Raw genomic sequence first — 27,624 nt, forward strand, 5'->3', positions numbered from 1 at the left:
TAGCTTCTTTAACTTTGTCCCAGGTCAGGTCAAAAACAGTCATCTTGAAATCTCTATCACAATCTGATGTAAGACTGTTGTTTTAGAGCCTCAATCACTACAATTACCGTATTTTTTCGGACCATAAAGCGCACTGGATAATAAGGCGCAATGTCGATGCACAGGTCTGTTTTCATACATCAAGCGTACCGGATTATAAGGCGCATTAATCGAAAGCAGCGCTGTGTGTTTTAATTTTTTCAGAAATCTCTCAATCAGAACATGCTATATCATGTTTAGGTGGAAACTAGCAAGCTAACTTCCTGCTAACTTCTAACTCTGTTAAATTTAATAAATTCTGTTTTCATGGATGCCTGCATGTTAAATTTAATTGTTACACCTGGTAAAGCAGCAACGCTGATCATTTTATTAAAGATGAAAGAATTTAGACAGTTTTTAACTATTATTATAGGGCGCACTGTCGATTTTTGAGAAAATTAAAGGATTTTAAGTGCGCCTTATAATGTGGAAAATACAGTAATCTTTTTGGTCGGCCACACACTTGACATGTTGCATAGATATTCAAATGGGTTAAAAATCTAGTGATTCCACGTGATTCTCTGGGTGTTATTGTCCTGAAAAGAGAGTGGCTCTTCTCAAGACAGAAATGTTAAATCATGGATAAAGCTGATCATTGAAAACAGCTTTACATTCAAGTTGCCAGCAAAATACTCCTCACAGTGTAGCAAAGGCACTAAATGCTCTCACTGTAATGATAAAGCTTTCAGGGTTTTTTTTCTTTATTTTGTGCCTGTCTGTACAATCGAAGATAAAAATGTCCTTCTGACATTCATTCTTTACAACATGATCAGTCTTTCAGTTCTTTTGGTCAAATGGCTTTAATCGTTTTTCTTTTTTCCCCTTTGAATTGGTGTACAGATTCTAGTTATTTTCTTAGCTAGATTAGTCCTTTTAATAGATGCTTGGAATTACCACATGTACAAATATTCACACACTTAGGCAGAACTAGCTTCAGCATGCTCTCATTGAGAATCGTTGAGTTTCTAATCCTTTGAGCAGCCAGCTGGATGAGAGGCATTGAGTTACAAACACTCACACACTGCAAGGTGATGAGTGAGGAACTGTAACCATGGCCTGCCAAATCCCCGCACAGAGATCACTCAATCTGTCAAACCGAAGCCTGCGCACAGTGTAGACACTCACACATCTTGATGCAAACACCCTTCCATGAGGGGATTTGGTGTAACCGATCAAACAAAATAGTTACAGGAATCGGTGTGTGCTCTGGGTGAGCACAGTCGGCCATTTCTCTCGAACACTGAAAGGAGAGATTACAGGGAGCATTTTTTATTTTGTTCACTCTGCAAACAGTGAGGTTACACAAAAGTGGACGGATATGCTGATTAATGCTGAGTTCTTTCACAATAAGCCAAACTAGTGAAAGGAGTACTTTGCATGCACGTTTTGCTTTGTACGCCAAAAGCCTCTTTGACATTTTTATTATCGTTGAGGCTTAATCACCTGGTATAATGAGCGCGTATGAACTAAAACAGCTATATATACATTGGAGTTTGTGATTCAAGGCTTCACCTTTGGTCCACATCTGTTAGTCAGCCTGTAAGACTTGACACAAAAGGTGAAGAAAGAGAGGAGTGAGAGATGGGACTGAGGCTTTTCATGAAAGCGGCACAGCAAACATGCTTAGATGTGTCTTTTTTTATTTCTTTCCCTCTTTCAACAGTCTTGCTCCACACCCTTACTCCATGTGCATTTTCTCTGTTTTTTCACTGAACTGCAATGTTGAAACTTCATAATCTTAAGAAGACCAGGCAAGACTTGTACATGTTAAAAGTGACCGACATTACTTTTATCCCAGGGTGATGGAAAATATTCAGTGGTTTGTTTTTGTTTTTTTTATGATGAACACATTAGTCAAAGCTTGTGTATCCTTCAAACCTACACTGACTTGATGACCAGTGTCACATAGCCGAGTCATTTCAAGTTCTTAGCTTCAAAAATCCTTTGAGGAATCAAAATATAAAAGAGATTGAACAAATAGACTGTTTTTATTGGAAGTGTGGTAAAAAGTCTGACTGGCGTGCATGCATGCATGCAGCTGAGCGAAAGTATTGTCAGTTTTCATACTGCAGTATACCATAAAGTATACTTCAGTATACCAACAAGTGCACTGTAGCTCAAAACATTCACTGGTACTGGATATACAATTATATGGAAATAGTAAAATAATATTATTTTACCTCCGACACGCAGCTAAACGCTGCTCTGGGCGAATCGGTTCTTTGAAAAAGGTGAAATATTTACAAAAGCAGTCATGATAGAGCTTCAACTCCTGAATCAAACCATGAAATTCTCCCTGCTGCTGTCTTCTCATGGGAATTGGATGAAGCCTGAATCTCTGTTTCATACTTTCTTTGTTTATTATATACATCATAGCTTTCTTTATGTACGTGACATTGCTGAATTTTGTAACTTGTAAATAACAAAGTTGTGAATGTCAGCCTTTACTGGTGGATTCATACCTCATACAACAAAGAAAGTGTCCTTGAAACGGGTCAGGATTGTGCAAGCACTAGTTTTGGATTGAAGTCAGTTACCACTAGGACAAATCCGAATCTGTGTGTGATTGCTTGTGCACCAGTGTGTGTGGTCCTGACCTGTCCAGTGATCCTGGCTGTTGAAAGGCCAAAGTGTCTTTGCCTCTCCAGCTGACTCCACTCGGCTGTCGCCTCTGAGTGTACGCCTGCGTGCGTGCATGTGTGAATGAAGCAAGCACGCCTTTGTCCATTTAATGTGTGTGGCTGTGTGAGAGTGCTCTGTTTCTGAACATGTGTGCGAGCTTATCAGTCTGTGATAGAGCGAGGAGAGAGCTGAAAGGTCTCAGAGTCTCAGGAGTCAGGAGATCTCTTGCAGGCACCTTCAATTTTACTGTGGCAGCTTCCTGTCGCCGGGTCAAGATTAGAGTTGCATGTAAATCTAGGTCAACTTGACCCTTGATCTCATACTCTACATACTTTGATCCTTTTTTAAACCAGATAATATATTACATTTATTCTATATAAATACTTTTTTAAAAACAACTTCACTGTAATCTTTCCTTTTCTTTCTTTTGTTTGACAGTCTGTGGATTCTTTGCTCATGTGTTTTTCTTCCTTATCCCCTCTCTCTCACTCTGTGTTCTCCTTCACAAACAGAGCAATAATGTCTCTGTCGTTAAGGCTGCTGGTGCTAATGGTGGGATTAGTCCCTATGCTGACAGCCTTCATCTCTTGACAGACAGATAGATACCGCACACAGACACAAATGTGGCTGCACCCACATGCAAACACACATTCAGACAGTGGAGAACAGTTCAAATGACAGGTACTGCTTTTGCTCTCGCCATAAGAGCAAGTGATACGTCAACTGGAATTCACAGCTGCATATTTATTTGTGTTTCCAAACATGTATTGATTTACATGTGGTTAGATAGTAGGGATACTGATACTAGTTTAAGATAGTCATCTTCTAAAATAAGACTTTTCTCAAAAAAAAATGTGGGCTCTGTTTTAAGCTCAAGTGCATTTTGTTGAACGCTGGCTGGTTTTCTCTGCCTGTGTGTAACGTTAGAGCAGTGTTTTATGTGGATCAGTTCACAGAAATGTACTTAAAACCAGCCAGCCAGGGTAAAATGGAGAAGGATAAGGGAGTTATGTGATATTGTGTCACTGAATGCAGTGAGTGCAGCATGATTTAAAAAAAAAAAAAAAAGACTCAAATATGGGCAAGACTTAACATGTGGATGTAAACACAGGGTGGAGTTAATCTTCCTTTATTTAAGGCAGGTTTTTCAGAGAGATAACTGCGTACACACACTGAAAACTAAACAGGACAGATGTCTAATTTGTCAGGCGTTTTCAAGCACTTCAAACAAAAAATAGAAAATTGTGAGATTGCAAAAGATTTAAACAAATGTCCCAATCACATGTAATTTCTCTTTTATACAAATTCAAAGCTTTTGAAAGATGTAAAACTACTCATTTGCAGTAATTAGAGAGAGTAAAACTAGCATAAATGGCTTACTGGAAGAGCAGTAGGCTTGTTGCATAACATTTTATTAAAATGTATAGACTGTGACATAGTGTAACGTATTACCAGCAATGTTAAAGACCTGATAGAAAGCATTAATTTGTTATGCCAGAAATATTGTTCAGTGTATATAATCACAATACAGACTGGGCCGTTTTGTTTTTGTTACAGTTCCTGTTTTTAACATCTGTAGTTTAATCACCTGTTGAGACTTTTTTGTCGTTTCGATCTGCTGTGGGCTTTTAGGTGAAAAATAGAGCAAGGTTTTAAGGACTTCAGAAATCTTAGAAGTATCACAAATTAATACCAAAGTAATTTGACGAAGACCACGTGTTTATGAATTGAATTGTCTGCTTAGATCCAAGCAAGCTGACGGTCTGCACAAAGAGAAACAGCAGAAAAATATAGTTACACTCACTGTTTATGGATTCTGTCTCTCAGACCTGAATGAATGGAGAAGGGAAGGGAGCAAAGAAAAAACAGGTACTCTGGGATTTGTGTAACTCACTGTTGTAGGGTTCTTGGCTTACAGCATAAAGTGTCTGGAGATAACTTTTGTTGTCAAAAGTTGCTGAGTAATTTCTTCGCACCACCTCTGCGCTTTTTACTAGATCAGCAGCTGAACTTTTTGTCTGACATCTGGTTCAGCTTTGTTTCCATGAAGACAGATGCAGAAACTCTTCACTACCTTATACCACAATACCTTTATTCCCTTTTGATTCAGGCTCCTTCCTGTTTTATTTAGATCTGTGCTTTTTGGTTTAATTTTTTTTTTTAAATTTACCGTTTAACTGAGCTACTCAAGTATAATTTTTTTTACCTTTATAAGCTATAACCTATTGCATAACAAGGCAACTTATATTGCTTTCGTATTAAAACATAATGTCAAACAACAAAATCAGAAGAGAAATTGTATATTCTCAAACAGAGATGGTGAATAACAGCAGAAATCATTACTCACTACTCTCTGTAATCAGACTTTAAGTCACTTTAACAAAGGGCCAACAAGCACTTGCGGAAATAAAGTTTATGTATACAATAGTCTAAATGCTTCACCCTGCCAACTGTATTTCAGCCATTTCTGTGTCTGTTTCAGAGTTTTGTGTGTGTGCCTGCAAGCTCCTGTCAAAAGCCTCTTTATGCTTAGTAAAGTAATCCTAGTCCCACCAAACCACGTCAGGTTCATTATGTTAGACATTCTGTTGTGTCTTACCGTTGCGCTGTCAAGTAAATACATCAGCATGAATAGATCACTGTGATTTTCTTTCAAATCTTTCTCTTAAGACCGACATCCTGGTGTTGAGTTGTGACTTGATAACAGACGTAGCGCTTCACGAGGTGGTCGATCTGTTCCGGGCGCACAACGCGACAATGGCCATGCTAATGAGCAAAGCCCACGAATTCACAGAGACCGTCCCAGGCCAGAAGGGCAAGAAAAAGACAGGTAAAATGAAAATAAATCTTAGAAAATGAGACCATTTTGTATCTGCTGTTTATGTAATCTATAATTTTTTTTTCCCTGCAGTGGTTTAACTGGGCAATTTTTTTTTTTTGTATTAATAGTATATGTTGTGTATTTTTCCCCAGCTGAGCAGAGAGACTTTGTTGGTGTTGATAAGTCAGGAAAGAGACTGCTCTTCATGGCCAATGAGGCCGATCTTGAGGACGGACTATCAATCAGGAAATCCATTATGAGGAAGTAAGTCTAACCACACATTGCTTATTTATATGTCCAAATGAGCCATTAGAAATTATACATATATGTGAAAATCTACTCATTTCTGATTGGTTATCCACTTTCATTCAATCATTTCACTGTTGAGTCTTTGTTTTTGTTCACTTCAAAGGGGTCTCTGTCTTCTTAAAGGCTCCTGATTCTTCTGTATTAGTGGAATGACAGCTGTCCACAGCACGGTTTGTTAACCAAAGCAAATCAGTGTTCACTTTATAAGTTGCTGAGCATGTGCGGCACGTGTTCTCGTGCAGGTTCTTATTCCTCCATGCGTGGATCAGACTTTGGAGGTTTGCCTGATGGTGACGTGTTCTGTACATCTGTAGGTTCTTAGCTCTGGCAAAGCAGATGTTTAAGTTTCTAATCAGAGTCGGTGTGTTTTAGGGCGAAGGTTCTGTGGTGGCTGTGTGGGATTTTTGTTACAGGAAGAGTGTTCTAGGTAGGTTTTTGTTTCGAACTCCTAAAATGCATGTATGTGTGAAAGCGGGTGTTTTGGGAGCTCGTAAATACTTCATGGAGCCAAAGACACAGTAAATTCTGGCCAATAAGAGGGGGGCCAGAGCAGCTGCTCGCATGCTTCTCTGCACAGAGAAACTCTTGAGGCACACACTAACATATATACACACACACACATTCTGTCTTATTTCATAAACTCAGAAATGCTTATATGAACGCATAACACAACCTCGAGGCGGACATTGATGGAGAGAAAACAGTCACACATTGTCACAGTGTTATGGAAACCTATTGAGCCCACAGCTAAACATTTACAGCTTATACTGAAAGACTTCCAACACTGAAAGCACCTCTGATCATTTATACGCTCGCATGTCACACACCCACACAAAATTATTTTTTGCCTGAGGAGTAAGCAGAGTAAATGCCAGAGTATGGATTCCTGTTTCCCACCTGTAGCTACCTGACTGTTTTCAAAAGCAGTATCACCCACAGAGTAGTCACAGCTTACACGTACTGTACATACAGGTTATGAAGCGTCTTTTGGATATTAAATGTTCGTATTCGTGTTACATTTGTACACATTAACATTTCACACCTGTAGTATCTTTTGCAGTTGGTTCTTTTCAGTTTCTGTGGAACGTTAGTGAAAGAAAAATGAATCGGTGAGTGCAACCCCCTGAATTTCTTCATTGACTGGCGTCCGTTTAATTTTCCACTTCATTCACTTCATTGAACCAGTTCTTGTTGTGTGCATCCCTCCACACAACCAACCATCTGTTCTTACAGTCTCCATGCTTGTTCTGCCTCAGCCTCTCTGTAATTTCTCTTCCCTTTCCTTCTCTATAGTTTCCACATGGTTGAGGTGTGTTAGCTCAAAACATTCTGCACATGTGAGATTGTTTGACCTGGAAATCGCTTAAACGGTGTGAAAGGAATCCAGCAGAGCTTCCTCTCATACATTAGGCTCCACCTGTCAGAATGTTGTGGATGTAGGTCTGGAGAAATGGTTGACTGTGTATTAATCTGCTGATTTAACAGGATAGTTCGGAAAACTAGAACGTTTCAAGCAAAACAAGCAAAGCCCCAAGTTTAGCAGCTAGTTTTGGGTTTTTGGGAGGTTTTAAAATTATGACATACACTTTAGGTGCGCCTGTTCAGCTGATCTTTAATGCAGATATGTGATTAGCCTATCGCATGGCAGCAAAACAATGCATTTGGGGATGCAGACATGGTCAAGACGTCTTTTCGAAGTCCATACTGAGCATCAGAACGGGTAAGAAAGTTAATGTAGAAGTTTTTGAATGGGACATGGTTTTTGGTGCCAGACTGGCTGATCTGAGTATTTCACAAACTGCTGACCTTCTGGGATTTCTCACACAAGCATCTGTAGATTTCGCAGAGAATGGCTTGTTGATGCTAAAACTGAGCAGTGCTAATATGCCACTGCTTACCTGCTTAGTATGTCCATCCCCTTGTGACCAGAGTGTATGCATTTTCTAATTGCTGCTTCTGACAGCGATAACATCCATGCCATAAAGCACAAATAAACTTTGGTTTCTTGAACATGATAGCAAGCTCACTGTACTCAAGTCAAGAGATGTAGTGAACAAGAGAGTCACATGATGGATGGGCAGCTGATAAATCTACCACAGCTGTGTGATCCTATCATGACGATATGGAAATCACTGGGGCATTTTTCCAGGACCTTGTTGAATCTGTGCCACAAATAACTAATGCAATTCTGAAATCAAAAGAGTGTCCTAGTACTAGCATGTAGTGCCTAACAAGTGGCCAGTAAGTGTATAAAGGAAAGGCAAGGAAGCTTAGGTCAGATCAACTGCAGTGATCTTCAGCAAAACAGACTCGGAGTTACTTACATCTGTTACTAATGATGGCACACGTGGGGCTAAAAGCCAATAAACACAAATATTACACAAAGTACCTTTTAAAAAAAATTAAATAACTTCCCTTCCAAAGATCCTTGTACTAAATTTACTAAACATATGTATCAATGGTCCCACATAATGAGTGTGTTTGCACAGGAGTGACAGCTATCAACATTAGTCTGACTGCACTTGCAGAGCCATGCGCACTGTAGGCTTGCAACACAAGATCAGATATGTGAATTCAATTGAGAAAGCATCTATGGGGCTAGTTTAATATTACGAGAATCGCAAATTTTGCTTTGGAGGAGTGGTTAAATTGTTTTTTTAAAAAGCCCTTCAGCACTGTTGGCTCTTGTGAAAACCTGACTAATGAGGGTATTAACGGTCATTCTGCTGCATCTGACTCACCATCCGCTGTGGGGTTTTAGTTGTAACTAAATAAGACATTATGCTGTGTGTGTTTGAGAGCGAGAGATGTGACTCCTCTCTCCCACTGAGGACTTTAGTGGTACTTTAGTAGTCAGTCATTAATCCAACAGTTGAGTCATCCCTGCCTGCAGAGGCACTAAATTCCTGCTCCCTTCGACAATGAGCTCTACAGCACTCGCAGCAACCAGAAATCACATGATGCTGTTGTTAGGAAAGGCAACTTGATTACTAATGTTCGGGTAATATATGTACTGTTACAATGGTGCGTACTCATTAAACACGAACATTTCAAAGTCAGCATGTGTAGAAGTAGTTAATGTGCTCATGCTTCAGACTCCTCTTAAAAACTCTGTTTCCAACAGTTTTTTCTGCTCTTGGGTCTGCGGTATGTCAAGAGGAATGGATTTTCTTAACACGGCATATGCAGACCCCCCAAAGGTGTTGTTCAAATGTTCAGTTTGTCAGTTACAGGCAATCAAAGAAAGTTGACTTTGAGGAAGACGAGCTAAGTAGTTAAACCGAGGCTCAGTATGAGGGAAAATAAGGACTTGTTTTGAATTGGTGATCATGCAAAGCTGCTATAATAGATTCCCAGAATAAAAACATATGGACCTCAAAATTATTTTAACGAGGCCCCCTTAAAAAAAGTTAATATGTTTTTGTTTTATACTGCAACAGTCTTGATATGGTGATACTTGTACCTACTGTGCTGCTTTTTATGGCTACTAACATATTTTTATTATGATTCAGGGCACCTGTTCTTAACCTACAAACACACACACACACATCGTCATTCATAACCCAATTATCCAAGGCTCTGTCTCTTGCCCGTCTGCAGGTGCTAAACAGTGATGTCACATGCTGGGTGTTCTGATGAGTTTTACTTTATGTATGCGATAGCCACACAGAGACTTACACCTGGGACACCCGTAGAGCATGACTGTGTGTGAGAGTGAACATGTGTTTTTATGCTTTTTAATAAAATACCTCAACACAGACAGACACGCACCGAGTTTGATTTAGAGCTTTTACCATCTGGTGTGTGTGTGTGTGTGTGTGTGTGTGTGAGACTAAGTAATCCTCCCGAGTCACTCCAGTTATACTGTAAGCCTGGTGTTTGAGGTGGGAGGGGAAAGCTTGTCGAGAAGATCTTTTTGATGGCTCCTGTGGGGTCACCACAGATATTTTTCTCCTCATTTCTTTTATTGCTGTTTTAAAAAAATTGCAGTTTAAATTATTAGTTGTGTGTATGAGGAGAAAAAAACCCAGTTTCAGTTCAAATCAGTTAAAATGATCAAAATAACACTTTTTTCTTTTTCTCTCTTTTTTTTTTTTTAAACATTCACTAAATCTTGGTCATATATATATACATAGTAGGGGTGCAACGATACGGTTCGATACTTTGGTGTCACGGTTCGATATTTTTTCGATACAAAAAAATGTTCATGCCTTTTTAATTTGTCATTTATTAAAATTGTAAATATATATTTTAACTCAAACGTACAGTTTTTAAATTTAATGTTGCTGAAACAACAAAGTAATAAAAAAGTAAATCTATCTGATTGAGGAATCACTCATCTTTGGAAAAGAGAGTTTATTACAGAGAAATGTCTCTTTCCAAAATAAAAGCTATACTATACGCTTCTTCTGGGCTATATTCTCAGCAGCATATTAAACATATCAGGTCCCCATAAGGAGAATCATGTGCTAACAGCTGTCTAAATGACTCAGGTAAAGCTTGTAGCATGCCTGCTTGTTGTTTTTGTCTGCTTCCACTTGTCTTTGCACTAGGATGATGTTGGAGTAAATGTGCAGTCATATTTGTTGTGTTCCCACTAGTGTTGTCAGCGTAAATCTCATTGAAATGACGTTAACGCCACAACACGGCAAATCTCCGTTAACGAGCTACCGCGGATCGCCCCGTGCGTGGGGCTGGACGGCGAACACGTTAACGAGCTAACTGCGCTAACGCACTAGTTCCCACCAATGTAATTGAGCATTGCGTGGCACATCCAACATACTGTTTTACTTTAGTCCATGACACGTAAACCTTCAGGGTCATACGTCACATGAAAACCAAAATAGTTCCAAACGCCAGATCTGAATTAGGGTGGGGGAGGTTCAATTTGCCATGTTGCAAGGAGAGCTTAACTTCTGTCTCGCTAGCTTGCCCTGCGCTCAGTGAATCTGCGTTCGACTACTCCGCCTAGGCTGCACTGTTGAGCGCAGATCCACTGAGCACTCAACACAGACAGCATCGTCAGAAGGAAAGTTGATAAAATAAATTAAAAATTTTGTATTGTTCAATACATATGCGTACCGAACCGAAAGCACTATATCGAACGGTTCAATATCGATACAAGTATTGTTGCACCCCTAGTACATAGAGGTTGTTTAATCAGTGTTACATGCTAATTCCAAAAATAGGAGAATTGACATAAAGAGAAGGTGAAATACATTTAAGTGGAAATTCACAGACTTACAATCAGTCATGTGAAAAATACAGTGTTCACAGGACTCTACGCAGTCCCATGAAAAACCAAGTACACCCTTATTGCCTCCAAAGGAATTCAGAGAGAAAGAAGCAACCAGGTGCTGGTAATCAAATGCACTTGATTAACTCATCAGCAGCAAGTGTGCGCCTCTATAAAAGAAGTAGTTTTGGCAAGTAGCTGGTGTGAAATATTCAGGTGTGTGTTAACAGAATGCCACAATCTTCCCAGGAGTGGGGAGATTGTGGCTCAAAATTGTGATGCTCAAAAAATCTGCAAAATCCTAAGAGCTATAGTTCAGACTCTGCAAGTCTCAGTTAGCAAGTTAAATGGAGAAAAAGATGGAACAAGTGTCGGTTGTTTGGAAAGCGTCTTATCTCTAAAAAGAACATGGCAGAACAGCTTGGGTTTTCAAAGTTGCATCTGAACAAAACCTGAAGACTTCTGCAGCAATGTCCTTGGGGTGGATCAGACCAAAGTGGAGATATCGGGCTGTAATGCACAGTACTACTTTTGGTGAAAAACAAATACAGCATGTCAGAACAAACAGTTCATACAGTTTTGGAGGGCTGATGATTTGGGCTTCTTCTGCAGCCACAGGAACTGGGCACCTTGGAGTCATAGAGCGAGCCATGGACTCCTCCGAATACCAGTGTTCCAGAGTCAACTAATGCTAACGCTTGGCCAGAATTGGGTAATGCAACAGGGCAATGATCCCAAACACAGCAGTAAATCTACAACAGAATGCGCAAACAAGAAAAGAATGGAGGTGTTTCGATGACCCAGGGAAACTGCTGTGGTGGTACCTGTGCCTGAATTGTGCATAAACGAATGCACACAAACGTCAATGAACTGAATCAACGCTGTGAAGAAGATTGAGACAAAATTCCTTCACAATGATGTGAAAAACCGATAAATTCAAACAGGAAACAATCACTTCGAGTTATTGCTGTTAAAGGTGGTTCTACAAGTTTTTAAATAATGGGGTGTACTTAGTTTTTCACAAAGCTGCATAGAGTTTCTGCACAACTGCAGTTGATTTGTTTTGGTTTCCTTAATTTTGTATGACTTCTAAATTTTTACACATCTTTGAATAAAACTTTATCACGTCAAAGTAATGTTGGCGTGGCTTCCTGCTGTCACACTCACTTTCCAGGGAGAGTTGTAATTATCATTCCTGTTGCTTTTAGTGTGGAATAATAAATCAAAACTGAACAACTCTGCAAACAGTGGATGTGTCTGTTTTTAATTTGGTCGGAGTTATTGTGTGATAATGAGACAGACTTCAACCTGTTTGTACAACCTTAAAAATCTAAATCACTGCGGCATGCTGTGAAAGATGGTAAGCAGTAATGAAAGGTCTATGTGATTGGTAATAAATGGGCTAAAAGTGGTATGGCCCTTTTAAGGAGGAATGCACCCCACAGTTTTTATTATGTCGTGGTTGAAAGGGCAGAGGAAGAAAGGGTAAGTAGTCGGAGAGGACGTAGGGGTGTTGATAGATTTGTTTATTGAAACGTCTGGGACTGCATTGTTTTCTTTAGGTTGTCGCTTCGTAAATGTCACGTTCAGACTTTTGACTCCGCTTCTCCCTATGTGAAAAAAATTGTGTGAATGAGTGAATGCATGACGGCTGCCCTCGGGGCGACATCTATGGTAGATGGCAGAGGACAATCACGCATTATAGCTGGTTTTGCCGTTTTTTTCATCAAGTGTTATAGTCCTGCGTGCAAAGGAACACAGATTAAAAGTGGCTTGAGCAAACGTGAAGTAAGCATTAAAGATAAAACCAGCAGGTGACGAAGAGAATCAAAGCACACTCCCCCAGAGGTAGCACCCAATTAAGATGGTAAAAGCAGCGCAGGTGTGCAGTGTGTATTTTAATCTATTCGTTTCTGTGCATCACACTTTTCCATTGTGTGCAAACGGTGGATTTTAATGCTTTGTTTTCACGAACTGAGGACACTTTGTGAGCTTTGATTTCCATCTCTGTTTTTCCTTTTACCCACAGACATCCCAGGATGCTCATCAAAACGGGCTTAGTGGACGCTCACCTCTACTGTCTGAAAAAGGCTGTCGTGGACTTCCTCACAGAAAACAAGTAAGTTTGGGGGGGTTGAATCTTTATTTTAACAGGAAGTCCTACTGAGATCAGACTGTTTTACAAGAGAGACTATACAAACTCACAAAATATTTCCAAAAATCTGCAAGAACAAAATACAAATAACCACACCAAGAAACACTAGTGAACTCTCAAGAAAAACATGTCTCCATCACCATATTCTTTATGATGCTTTTGAAGTGAATAATGAATATAAGTATGTCTATGTTTAGATCTTTCTGCAAAGTAAGTCCACAGTGGACATAAAAATTTCCCCAGACCTTTTTCACTTATTTTTGACTGTATTTTTTTTTTGTTGAATTTTGAAATTTTCCTGTTTATGTCTGCTCCATGAGAGGTATTACCCAACAGACTTAGACACATATAGACACAAAATATATGCATACGCCCCACACTCAAGCTGACATGAACTCTACCTTGCTGCTTAATCTGTGTGTGTTTAACATGGTTACATGGTGTGTAAGGCTTTGAAAGGTTCTGTTAGCATGGTATTCTAGTGAGGTGTTAATTTGTTTTACTATGTGCCACTGAGACAGGCTGTTAGGCCTTTAGCCTCTGAAGTGAAGCGGTGTGACGGGGGAGCTCGCTATAGCCGGAGGAGTCTGTATAGGAGTCTGTCTCTGTGCTGCATCTGAAAAATGAAAGGCTAAAGCTGTTTTCACTATTTTGAGAATCAGGGTTTGTCAGCACTTGCTCTTGTTAACCTGAAACAGACAACAGGAAGCGGGCCGCTTCAAACGTTGTCACTTCTTGAATGCTGGGTAAATGCTTGCTGTGAATTTCTTTGACAAAACCTTATACAAATGCCTATTTTCACACAGGTAGTGGGAACTAGCACTTTGAAGTCCTAAAATTAGCATTTGCATTCTTACATTTTCCTTTTATATTAAGCAAATTGATGAAAATTGTTTTGACAATTTTGAAACAATATTATTTTCAGCAATATTGATTATTTGTCATGATTATTCGTTCATTTTAGGGTCAGTAATTTTCTAAATTTAACACTGCTTTCACTTCCATGTGATGCAACATGTTCCATCTTTATGTAAAAATAAAACTACTTTTCTTCATTTACCCAAATTGAGTGCATCTTTTAGAAGGAACAAAAAACATAAAAATATGAAAAGCACAAAATTACATGAGAGGGGACTGCTATCTTTGGTCAATGGAAGTGTGATTGCAGTTGTGATTTCAGCACATCTTTGTGAAGGAATATGTAGACGCACTGCACAGCCTGAGTTTTGTGGACGATTTGCGTCAGCAACAAAGCATTGTTTTTCTTGGCCTTCATGCCTTAATTATCCTGCAGTTTGTGGTGGTGCATTTTCAGGCATGTGAATAAGTGGCTTATATTGCTTTGAGGCGCAGACACACCTCTACAGCACTGTTTGCATCTGATTTCTTCTTGGTTAATATCACTAAATCCAAAGTATCTCCAAACAGCAGATGATAGTCCACTTTGAGCAGAAACTCTTTACCGTCTGCTGTGCCATACATTTGATTTTTGTTGTGCGTCTGTCTTTTAACACACTGTTAGTCATCCTGAGTACATCCAGGAAACCTCTAGTTGTCCAGTGCAGGGAACAGCTGTGATTGTCACATGCAGTCACATTGTCAGGCTCTGATATAGGGAGCGCTTGATTTGCTTTTGCTTTGTGTTCTATTGGCGAAGCATTTACTTTAAATAGTGCTTGATTGTATCCGTTTAATTTTGGGAAGCAAATATAATATTATTTGTTGGCAACTTCCCAAAACTGGGTGGCGATGAGACTTCCACACGTGTATTTTGTAACTTGCACATTATTTCATGAAGAAGTGGGTACCACGCTGAAAGCCGAATTGTGGAAATCATTTATTACCCATTGTTAAAGTTCAACAACTATAAATGGAGTGCATCCACACCAGGCTACTTTTATTCCACTCAATAAATCCAAAGCCAAGCCAACAAACACAAATCCCCTTTACTAATCCTGTGAATATTTTTGGTTAAAGCACTTGAAAGTAGCAATTTGCCATAGAGATGCAGATGTAAATCTTACATCATTGCATCACCAACGCACCCTCTACCGCCACCATATATCATCTCTCTTGTTAGATGACTCATTTCTTTCTTCAGCTCTTTTCTTGGACTCTTTTCACGGCTCCTCTTTGCCTCTCTTCCTTTCTCCTCAATGTTCTTTCTCTGTCTCTTGCTCAAGGAGAGAAATGGACAGAGTAACTGTTGTTTTTCTCCTGTCATTCAGATGGAAATTCTAATCTCCCTTTAAAAGAAAGTAAGAGAGGGCAAGTGGAGGGGTGTGTGGTGTGGTAGAGAGGAACACTGAACACAGCGCAGTCCAGAGAGGAGGAAAAAGAAATTAAGATGAGGATATTGCCTCCTGATTTACACAGAGAGAAACTTCGAAGAAAGCTCACTGTTAGCTCTTTTTATTTTTTTTTAATTAATGTATTTCTTGCTGGAACATCATCAGTCTTTAGTCAGTGCTTCCTTTCCTGATTTTGATCGACGTCTTTATAGGGACAATGACTCCTTTATACATCATTCAATTATTTATTACATGCTGTTATTGAGTGTTACACAATTACTGCTTACAACTACTCTGGTGATATTCATAAAATACAACCATTTTATTCCAGTATAGTCTATATCTTTTCATTTTTACCGAGATATTGTAAGATGTTATGATTGCATAGCATGAACTAGTGTTTCTTACCTGATCCAGTTGCTAAATGACTAAATTAATGTGTTTCTTTTGTATCCTAGGTCTATCTCATCGATCCGTGGAGAGTTGGTGCCATATTTGGTGCGTAAACAGTTCTCCAAAACTGTTAACAGTCAGAAACTGAAAGACGACACAGACGATCAGACCCAGGAAAAAAACGATGGGCCTGCAAACCACGGTTATTGTTTGCATTCACATAACATATCTTCACGCTCAGAATCAGAGGAGGAACAGCATTTAACAACCCAAGCATGATTCTTCTTCTTTGTCTTTTGGCTGGTCCCTTTAGCGGCGCCACAGCAGATCATCTGCCTCCATCTCACCCTGTCATCAGCATCCTCCTCTGTTACAACACTCTGCATGTCCTCCTTCATTTATCCTTGTATTTTCTCTGTGGTCTTCATCTTTTCCTCCTTCCTGGAGGCAAAATAATTGATATCCTTTGTTCAGTACATCCACTATCCCTCCTCTGCAGATGTCCAAACCTCAGTCTTGCCCAAAGACTGCAACCTTTTTAAAATTCTTCTTCATCTTGCTTATAAACATTCATCATAAAGAACTTCTAGGTTAGGGCATCGCTGCCTAAGGCATCAGCTTCTAACCCTCTTCTCTTCCTGCATCTCTTCCTCTTTTGGTGTCCAGAGCTCCTCATCTCATCTCGGGACGAGCCTCTCCTCCAGCTGGCGCAGGAGCGCTCCTGCTGGAATGACCACCGTGGTGATATGAGTGAGGCCTACCATGGAGGAAAGCTGCGCTGCTATGTTCACATTATGGACCAGGGTCTGTGCTGCCGGGTTAATACTCTAGCTGCTTATATAGAGGTGAACCGACTGGTGAGTCAAACATTCGACTGTTTGTTTTGTTTGTTTGGGGTTTATTTTACGTGTATGGCATGACTACAATAGCCTAATCGTGATTAAATGCTTATGTGTACATGCTGTTCCCAGAAAGTTGATTCTGTTTGTCTGGACGTAGCAACATCAGTGGGAGAAACGTGAGAAACCAGACTGAAGAAGTCACTTGAATGAGTGATGAAATGCATCTCCCACTGAAAACGCTACATCCAAATGAGTCAACTTTCTCTAATTTCCTTTCTTGGATGACATCACACCGCTGTCAGTAAAATGTCATCTTGAAACTTCAGATTTAGTATTTTCGGTCACCAATTTGATGATAAATTTACTCAGGTCATACATTTAGTAAGAGCTGGTCCTTTTATCAAAGACTTTTTGCAGTTGGACCGTGGGAACTGCCCCCTGATGGCCATTTTTAGGAATGCACTTTTAAGTTGACTTTACTTGTGAAGGAACATTTATGCCTCTCAGCTATTCTAAAAACTACAAACCTTGTGGTCAACATGTTTGGCTTTTTAAAAGAAACGTTGTAAACACGCGGACACTCCATCCATCTTTTGTTTACAGTCTGTTTTCAAACTCATTACTACTTTCTTAATCACTCTTTCACTCCCCCCGTTTTCTCTCTGCTAGGCCCCAAAGCTGTTTGAAGAACCATCAGTCCATCCATCCGCTGACATTTCTGAGAGATGTCAGGTGAATATAGACTACAAGCCATGCTTGTATTTCAGTTATCTAGCATTTCCCTCTTGTTTTGAACTTTTTCAGATTGTCTTCACTTCATCAGAGCCTTTTATTGTCGTCTAAAGGCACTTTACAATACGTGGACTAAAATTGTGTATGCATGTATCTCCGTTGCTGTTTGTGGTGGGCTTTCAGATGGGATCAGATAGTATCATCGGAGCTGTGTGCCACATTGCAGACAAGACTTCCATAAAAAGGTCTACTATTGGAAACTTCACCACTGTAAAAGAGAAGGTCAAAGTCACCAACTCCATCATCATGCATGGCGTTACCATCGAGGAGGGGTGAGAACACACACAGTTGTACACAGACATGCACACACTTGCTGAGGTTGTGTACTTTGAAATGGTTTCTTGAACGCATTAATTTAACCTAAAAAAAAAAAGGGAATTTCACCTTGAAGGCATGTTTATAGATTAAAGTTTTAATTATCTGGCTTGTTTTTTTAAGTGTGAAGTTGCTACTTGCATGTGGTGGGTGACAAGCAGCAGTTAGCAAGCACACGTTTCTAAACAGAAGCATGAAAAAACACTTTTATCCTCCTGTTCAGCTGTTTATATTATTTACTTGACTTGAAGTGAAGGAACATTTATGCCTCTCAGCTATTCTGAAAAACCACTAAACTTGTCATCAACCTGTTTGGCTTTTTTAGAATTTATAAAAGCATAGATGTGGCTCCCTCTTCATTCGCTGCATACCTTTTTATTGAAGTGTGTGTGTGTGTGTGTGTGTGTGTGTGTGTGTGTGTGTGTGTGTGTGTGTGTCCGGTGATAGGACGTGTAACAGGTTTTTTGTTTTCTGCGTTCTGTGGGATCGCTGAGTTAACAATGTAGCTATGTGGTGTGCAACCAGCCAGAGACCAGTTCCAAACAAACACAGAGCTGGTGAAGTGAAGCACAGGGGTCTAATCAGGCTCACCAGGAGGTAAACATTGTAGTTACTTCACACATGCACGTCTGTGCTTACATGTAGAGTGTTGCAAATTGTGTAGTTTTTTTTTTTATTTTTTATGATGTTATTCTTCCACTTCGTATCATTTTTAACAGCAAAACAAAAACCCACCATACAGCCAATGTGCTGCAAATTGCATCATGTCAACTTGAGATTTAGGAACTCCAGCTTGGTTAAAGAAACACAGAAGCTCAATGGAGAGCATGTCAGATGTTGTAGTTGTGATTTGAGTCCAGTCTGAGTAAGGATGCAGCAGGATTTCTATCCAGTCCAGTTTCAGCTGTAGTCAAGAGTTAAGGTGGAAAGAACTGACTGCTTTGCACAGAGAGCAACAGTGTCTACTGTAGAATTAGCATGTAGATTGATCTGTTTGGTGTCTTAGGGCAGGAATATTGGTTTAAAGGGACTCATCTTGGCTCTGGATTTTAATGCTCTCATTCACAGGCTCCTGTTTCTTTTATCTTAATTCTTCTTCCTCTCTCTCTTTTCTTTACATCAAGGCCTCAACGCCATCTCCCTCTCTTTCTGTCTCTTGCAATCTCTTCTTAAGCCTTTCAGGGACCCCAGCCAGTTAGCATGGCCATGTAGGTGCACGCACAAAGGCGTGAAAGAAAGAGAGACAGGAGAAGGGAAGAAAGAAGCGAGGAGAAAGCAGGCTAGCACGCAAGAAAGAAATTGCAATTCTTTCTTTTCTTTCTTTGAGGACATAAGAAGGAAGGAGAAAGAAGGAAAGAAAGAGCCAGTATGAGGGGATTAGCAGACCCCAGCCATGTCGCAGAAACCCCTCGCGTTTCTGGTTTCTTTGTTTGGTGCTGACCAGAGCTTGTTGACAAAGCGCTGCATGTTTGGGAAGGGGGATAGTTGGGGTCAACTTTATAGGGGAGGGTTGGCACAGGAGGTGGGGGGTTGACATGCGTGTGTGTGTGTGTGTTTGTGTATGAGTGTAATAGAGAGGGAGGATGGTGGGGGGGGTCATGGCAAGGAGGAGCCCTGGTGTTAGTAATTAGTGGTGTTTCAGCTTCGAAGCTTCTTTGGTGGTCTCTCTCTCGCCCTCTCTCTCTAATGTTACAAAACTCTGAATCTTGTAATCTCCCATCACCAACTACCACCACCACCACCACCTTCTAGGTAGTAACTTAAACACACACACACACGCACACACTCTTTTCTCTGTCTCCCTCCAAGCCTAACCACCTGAATAGAATGAGCCAATACAAACCTGTCTGTGTGTGAGGTGCACAGGGCCAAGTGTGTGTGCGTCACTGCCTGGGCAAGACCTACATGTGTTCTCCACTGGGCTTCCCGAGCTTCTGAAACACACGCGCGTTTCTTACCCCACACACACATTCGCAGATACACGCCCTTCATGGTTAGTCGACACAGGACACACAGGACTGTCTGTGTCTCTCTCCAAGAATTTTATGGTGATGGTTTGGCTGAATGTGAGCATGCACAGTCGGTTGGCACTGCCAGCTCAGGTGGGACTCCAGAACGGGGCCTACAGCGTACACACACACACACACATATATGCGCACACAGCGTGGGCGCCTTCCTTAACTTAATAGAGATGCTAATGTTGTGTCATTAAGTTTGTTTGATTGGATAGTTTGGATAGTTTTGAGTTTTCGGAGCAGGTGTGAGGTGGGGAAAACAGTCCGAATGTCTGTGTAACCTCCGGTGTGGCCCTCAGTCCATGACGGTGCAAGTAAAGAAGCTTAGCGCCCAGCTGGAAAGCTGCGCCTTTCCTGTGAAGCTCCCAGTGCTGCATGAATGTTCTTTGCTGTGTGTACCTGCCTGTGCGTATTTACACAAGGGCCCAGAGAGCAAACAACTGAGCTGAAAAATAATGTTTTAGGACTAATGATCTACTGATTCATCCCTTATTCAGGTAATACAAGATTTATGAGTCTTTTAAGAGGATTTTCTTGAACTGTATGTTTAGGAAGGGAAATTTTTGCATTTTTTTTAATATTTTGAGAATAGTGTGGAATAATATTTATGTCAATTTTAGAAGACTGAGGAAATAGTTCTCTTGGACAATGTGACTGCTTTTGTTACTCTTGTAATGGTTTTCCCTCTCGGCCAAATCACTCTTGAAACAGCGATTAAATCCCGATGAGATTTTTAGCTGGATGAACAAGGGTATTTTTCATGAAATCTCTGGTAAAGTGGTGATGCAAAGAGAGCCACAAGTTTGTGGCATCTCTTCATGTAATGTCAGTTTTCTTTCCTCTGTTTAAAGGAGCGTTAAGGTCCCAGTATACGTGCCGCATTGGTCGCTTCGTGTGCTGCCGATAACGTCATCTCGCAGCCACGTCCGTTTATGCTCATCGCCACAGTGTAGGTAGCTGCTGCAGTTTTCTTCTGAACAAATAGGTGTGATCACTCTAAAAACACCTTCCCATCAGCACTGATATTGGAGAGAAGAAGTCAAAACCAGAGGCAAAGAATTTTTTTTACAAAGTCTTATATTTTCAAATTGTTGCAACATCTGTGATTCTATGAACATCTGTACTGATATACCATTAAAACTGCAGTAAAAACCGACATGCTGACGAATGGCATCGTCGTAAGATGCCATTCACCAGGTACCGCACGGCAGGTATAATGTATACCTGTTAGCTCTCCATGCATAGAGCCACCAGCCATCACTGTGGGAACATAGTGGCCAGCACACATGCAGATTTATTGATATAAAATCAAATTCATGCAGTTTGTGTGTGTGTTATTTTCAGGTGTAATATCCAAGGCAGCGTGATCTGCAGTAATGCTGTTATTGGCAGAGGAGCAGACCTCAAATACTGTTTGGTGGGAAATGGACAACACATCGAACCAGAAGGTAAGAGGCACCGAGATAAATACACACATATGAAGAAATGGCCTATCGGTGTTTATCACCTGATTTCATTTTATCCTGTTCACTCTTCTCAGCATGCCAACGTCTTGCCGTTCGATTTTAGCTATATGAAACAGTCTACCTCGGCAGGTAGTTTGTCTGGTTGTAAAGGGTTTGTGAACATTATAATTTCTGGCTTTATAAGCACTTATATGGCTTTATTTATTTATTATTTGACCAGTTGGCAAAGCAGTTTCACCACAAGGTGAGTTTAATAGCTGCTCTGGTGCCCACACTATAGTCAACTCCTGTTTCCTCTGTCAGTACTCGCATTTCGGTTTGTACATTTGGACTTTTAATTCTTTTAAATGACACAGTTAAACAGGAGCATGTTTTCAATCCCCAAACTAAATGGACACTATGGGATAAATGATGGCCTCAGTAAAACAAATATCCTGAGCAATGGGCAGTAAAATCCTAGTATGGACAAAAAAAGCAGAGACATCTTGCACTCTTAACATTTTCCAGCACAAAAAATAGCTCTGACAGGCTGTAACGTCCAGGTTTTGTTGATGCGCTTATTTGTACTTCTCCCTGGCTGACTCGGATAAGGTGTTAATGTATGTGTGTGGTATCTGTTTATAAGTGCCAAGTGTTTGAGCCAACTAGGAAAGTTTCTTCATTCTCAAGTCTGATTTGTCAGAGATTTTTTTTTTTTTTATTTCCTTAATCCTCTTGTCCCAAAAGCTAGCTGTGCGTGTGTGTATGTATGTGTGTGTCACATTGATGGAGAGGTTAGAGAGCAGGGCCAGAACAGGACCACCCGGAATTCAACAGCCTCCAGCCACATCCACACACACTCGCATTCACACACACACATACACATATAGAGAAAGAGAGGGCGAGCTCAGCTACCAGACTGAGCAGCCTAATTGAGTGAACAACAGGGTGTTCCAAGAAACAACAGTGTGAATTTGAGCTAAACTTGTCTAAAACTGTTGGAAACAGCTGAAGCCTTTTGGAGCATCCAGTGAGCGATTGCTGCAGGAAGTCTGATCTTGCTTCAGCTGTTTTGTTTTTTTTTTCCCCCTTTTTGCTGTTAGACAGTTCCTGGCATTATTATACTAAACACTGGAAACTTGGACCTGTGTTTGCATGTGCTATAAGGCCAAAACAACAGCAAAGATACAGCCTTTCACCATAAATTGTCTCCTTTTATTTTAACACGTCCAGTATATACAGCAAACTGAAGTCAGATTCATCAGACAACCCAAAGCCAGTCGTCTTCCTTAGAAGATTTTACAGTTTAAGAAAAAAACAAAAAAAAAAGTAGCAGATGCAGCAGAGAGATTTGATTCGGTGACTGAAGTTGCGACATGCCATAAAGGTCCTGGGTTCACTGAAATGTTTGTTATTCCTCTAATTTGGCACATAAACTTACCTTCATATTTTGGCATGCATGTGCTGGATTTCAAAATCAATTAGCAGGCTAGGAAATAAAAACAGACTGAAAAAGAAGAGTGTCACACAGGTTTTTAATATATGTTCGATTAATCTGCCGTAACCTACTTCAAAAGATTTAACACAACAATTCTGGAGATTCAGTTTAACAGTGGCTCGCACACAGCCTGGCTGTGTATGAAGAACGGGTCAGATCAGATTATTCTGTGTAATGCTTTGCAGTAAAGATAAGCCTTCTTTCCCTCCTGCATTACATTGTTACTGCAGGAGAGCACAAGATTACCTCTCACCACCAAATTAGCTGGCTGACAGTGGGCTGCTAAAGACATTACACACCCACTCTGCTGCTGAAGCTGTTAGCAGCTAAGGACCACCCTGACAGTTAGCCACGCACACACACGTGCACGCATGCACGCACGCACACATACAATACACACGTCTACGTCCATCAGGTGTTGATATTTTAAAGATACATACCTCTCCTGTAGATGTTCTGACACTCAGATATGCATTCGCTATTGCAGGTGTCACACATACACTGCCTTTTATTTACACATGCCAACGATGCGAGATCACGCACTGGTCTTAGATGCTTTTGAATGTGTGCTTTTATTCTGTGAGTTACAAAACAATTCAGTGTTTTCTTTAAGAAAGCTCTCTTTCTTTCTGATTATATGTGTAGCACATTTTATGATGTAGGCATAGAATAAGTGGGCTTCAAAAACATAGACAAAAAAAGGCAAAGATTATCTATGACCGAATGCAAACAGCAGCTTTTGATAAGAATGCTTTGCTATAAGAAGGATGGAAAAGGAAATAGTCACAGTAATAATTATTCCAAAACACAGGTTTTTTTACCCCCACGTGTTGGCTCCTTTTATGTGTGTCACAGGCCCAGCAGTAGGAATATGTAACATGTAATGTTACATATGGTCCTAATACATCTACAAACTCTATTAGTTAGTGACAAATTATCTGGCCCAGTGTGAGTAACCTTTCCTCCCTTTCTTCCCAGTCACTCCCTCTTGTTCCCGCTCCTGCTGTCCCATGCTCCATTTGTTCTCCCCTCTTCACAGCTGAGGATAAGCTCATTCTGAGCAACAGATTCCTTCACACTAAAACCTGTCTGTGTGGATGGAACATAACTCTCTGCCACCGTTTGCTTTGGATCAGTACCGACGCTCGGGGATGGAGGGAAAGAGCCATGCACGGGGGAGTCGGGGCTGACTTTCCTCATGTTAAACTAGCTTTGAGTAGAGAATGATTTAAGAAAGGAAAAGAACCAATTAACTCCTTATTGGATGTGTATTCAGTTTGTTAGCTACTAGAAATATTATGCAGAAATAAAAAAACAGACTTTCTATTGCACTAAATATTTTGTTAGTTGATTTTTTTTTCTCCTTCAGTTAATGAAGGTTACACTAAAGGGACAAAAGTGTTAGGCCACACCTCTTAATCTTTTAGGTTTGGTGTTTTCAGTAAAGTTGTTACAGGTATATAAGATCAAGCACCTAGCCATGCAGTCTGCCTTGAAAGCGCTTGTGAAAGAGTGGGTTGTTCTGAAAAGCTCACTGGATTCGAACATGGTACTTCAATAAGACACCACTGCTGCAAAAAGTCAATTCATAAAATGAATTCCCATCTAGATATTCCACGATCAGCTGTAAGTGTTATTATCGCAAAGTTGAACAACAGCAACCCGAGGAGCGTAGATTGTAGAAATCACCAACTCTCTGCTGACTGAATAACTCTAGATTTCAAACCTCCTCCAGCAGTAACATTAGCACTAAAACTGTGCTCCGGGATCTTCATGGTATAATGTTTATAAACAAATGATTAAAAAAACTCACGAAGAAGTGCATGAGTAGTCCAAGGTATAAATCTAGCTGCCAAATGACAAATTTTATTATTAGAAATCTTTGCATTCTTACGACAAAACATCTAATATTTGTTTGGCGCCTGTAGCCAGTGATGTCAGCACTGCTGTGTCTGTGATGCGGAAGGGAAGGTGTTCACATTACAGGCAGTCGTTTTCAAACGATGAGCACATTATGGGTATTGTTAAAGCCCAACAACAACGATCTATAGTCATTCGGCATTTGAAATATTTTTTTTTTTAAAATGTGTTTAGTGCACCAGTTGGCAATAAAGTGCAAGTCCATATTGCATGGTGGCAATATTCAGGAAGAGATCACTGAAGCTGACATTTGTGGATTGCACATTTTTGAATTTGTTTTTTCCCCTGTTTATTTTTTCAACTGTGAAGATCACAAGAGCTGCAACTGATATAATCTCTTTGTCATATCTCTTTTCTGCAGCTGAACGGACTAACGAGATCATCGTTGGAACAGACCAGCTCATGGAGATCTAGTTTTCACCTCATTAACCAATCCAAGTGCAGCAAAACACGGCCCTAATTCCCCCAGCGGATAGGCCAATCAGAAGCCTAGACTTTGACCTCAATTGGCTTTTTTGTACACAGTGTCCAAATAAACTCACGTCAGCTTGAACCTGTGGATCCGTGTTTTTATTTTATTTTATTTCTTTTACTGTTTTTAAGAAATCCTCTTTTTCTTTCATTTTACAGACTTTTTCTGTGGCAGTACCGAGTCAATCTTAGCAATCATGTCACCACATTAGTTATTATCAGATCACTACTGTCTCTTAATAGCAGCAGTCAATTACTCAATTTAGCCTGTTCCAGAGGGAGGAGCGCGCACTCATGCACGTTCGAATGTTCACGGGTGTTTACACATGCACACTGTGCAGCTGTGAAGACCAGAGAAGGGAAAGAAAAGGCAGTGGGAGGGAGACCACAATGGCGTGGGGGTTGAGTTTATTTGTACACAAAAATGGTGTATGTGTAGGCCCCGGACCACCCAACTCGATCCTGTATCAGTTAACACCGACACCCCGCCCCCACACGCACACGCGTTCACGAACGCAGCAAAGGAGGAAGCCGACTTGCACCCGATGCTTTTCTTTCTTCTCCTCTTTCCATTACTGCTCCTTTTGCTGTCACGAGATTTATTGCATTCCATCACTCGACTTTTTTCTTAAATTACAGGTTTGAGGGTTCCTTAGTCACAAAGGAAGAAGATGAGGACAGGGATGTCTGCAGGGATGCTTTTTTGTGTACATGTGCGTGCGCGTGATTTACTGTCCCCCGTTTCTTATTGTGTCTGTGGCCTTGCATGAGACATTTAGACTGTCTCTTGTGGCCTGATTATGTGATGTTCCCGTGTGTGTAGGAGAGAGATTATCGTGGTCCGGGTTTTTTTTCCCTTCCCCTCTCTGGTGTCCTTTAGATAGCCTTGTTTGTCTATATCAGCTATACAGTCATGTGTTTCAAATACTCACTAAAAATGACAGTTACTTCTCTGACTTTGTATGTAAACTCTTGTAAAGTACAATTTACTGCCATAACAGTTTAACTATGCGAGATATGGACTAAAGTATGAATCATGCAGTTAAAAGTCAAAACTATAGATTTCATTCATTATTTGAGTTTCTTAAAGCAGTAATAGTTGACACAAAGTTTTACCCTTAAAGGGTTGTTTCTCTGATTAATAAACTCAGTCGGTGGTTTGTGTAATGTGTCGAAAATAACCTTGATCGTTTAGGAAAGAGAGCAGGAGCTACTCACAGCTTGATCTTGGAAAACTAAATCATGGATCTTAAATTTGTAGAAAGACATTTTCTTTTTTGTAAGCTTAATTAGCAGCGACTTACTTGTCCTAATTAGCTTGAGAAGGATTGTAATTTCTCTCCATAGCAGTTTGTTTCAGGATTTGTAGAAAACCGGGCGGTCATCTTTAAATAGAAGTTTAGAATATGCATGTAAATGTAAAATGACACTATCATGAGTTCAGATTTAATCTGGGGGGTGTGATACAAATAAGAGTTACACTTTATTTATAAGTGTGTGCGTCAGGCTGAAAAAACGAGCTTTTTCAGACACTTATGTGGCTGTTGAGGATGCACCACAGAAATGTCTTCTCACTGTATTTACTGAAAGTACACAGACTAAATTACTTTGCAGCTTCTTGCTTTTTCTGCCTCATTTGATCTTTATTCCAATTTCTGTGTGAAACTTTTGCTAAAAGTTTTACTAATCATTTTTATGCTTATTTAAACGTTAAATCTACCTTTCATTCTCAATGTGAAATTGTCTCATTTTTGATGAAGTATTGCAATCACAGCAGTCACGACAAGCCAGTGGTTTCTGCAAAGGGCTCTTACTTTGGAACTTTTCCTCATATCGAGGGTGACTAAATGTGGTGTTGAAAGACTGCATTTACTAGCTTAAAAATATAAAAACAACAGTTAAGATTCACTTTATCTGTGTTCTTTGTCTTGGCCGTGTTTACGCTTTTGGTAAATTTCCACTCTGACCTCTCTCCTCGACCACATGATGAGATCTGGCGGCCGGGTGTGTTTGGGTAAAGGTTTGTATATTTACGCAAATACCTCGGAGCCCCCTCAGTAAAGCACCACCATGGCTGAACCCGTCTTCCAGCGCATACAGTAGATTTGTTTGCTTGTGCGTGTGTGTGTGTGACCATTATTAATCTTCTGTTACAGCAACTAATAACCCTGTGAACGACTGCAAATGCACATGTGCGCACGTGCATCCAAAGGTTTGCAAGCTATGAAGACCTGATCGTGTGTTTTATCATAAAACCAGTCATCTGTGATACAGAACCATTTCATAGATGATTACCGGTATTGGTTGTCCACAAGATTTGTCTTAACGGTTGTGAAATTTAGACAAACTTTTAATTTTTTCCGCGTGACTCTGTGGTGAGTGTTTACACCTGGTTGTTGAGTGTGAAGTGTGTATTGTTTT

General features: G+C 40.2%; 1 protein-coding gene across 1 annotated transcript in view; it reads left to right on the plus strand.

Annotated features, from left to right (window-relative positions):
- eif2b3 (eukaryotic translation initiation factor 2B, subunit 3 gamma) overlaps window positions 1–25,285 on the plus strand; it is a 35,187-nt gene extending 9,902 nt beyond the window's left edge. Inside the window, exons 4-12 of the mRNA XM_026148974.1 lie at window positions 5,371–5,530; window positions 5,674–5,785; window positions 13,096–13,185; window positions 15,971–16,107; window positions 16,572–16,762; window positions 17,417–17,479; window positions 17,663–17,811; window positions 21,214–21,317; window positions 25,094–25,285. Of these exons, the coding sequence (XP_026004759.1) occupies window positions 5,371–5,530; window positions 5,674–5,785; window positions 13,096–13,185; window positions 15,971–16,107; window positions 16,572–16,762; window positions 17,417–17,479; window positions 17,663–17,811; window positions 21,214–21,317; window positions 25,094–25,146 (1,059 nt within the window). The 3' untranslated portion in view covers window positions 25,147–25,285. The remainder of the gene's footprint in view (window positions 1–5,370; window positions 5,531–5,673; window positions 5,786–13,095; window positions 13,186–15,970; window positions 16,108–16,571; window positions 16,763–17,416; window positions 17,480–17,662; window positions 17,812–21,213; window positions 21,318–25,093) is intronic.
- The last annotated feature ends 2,339 nt before the right edge of the window (window positions 25,286–27,624 follow it).

Source organism: Astatotilapia calliptera, chromosome 18 (genome assembly GCF_900246225.1).
Source record: "Astatotilapia calliptera chromosome 18, fAstCal1.2, whole genome shotgun sequence".
Taxonomy (NCBI): Eukaryota; Metazoa; Chordata; class Actinopteri; order Cichliformes; family Cichlidae; genus Astatotilapia; species Astatotilapia calliptera.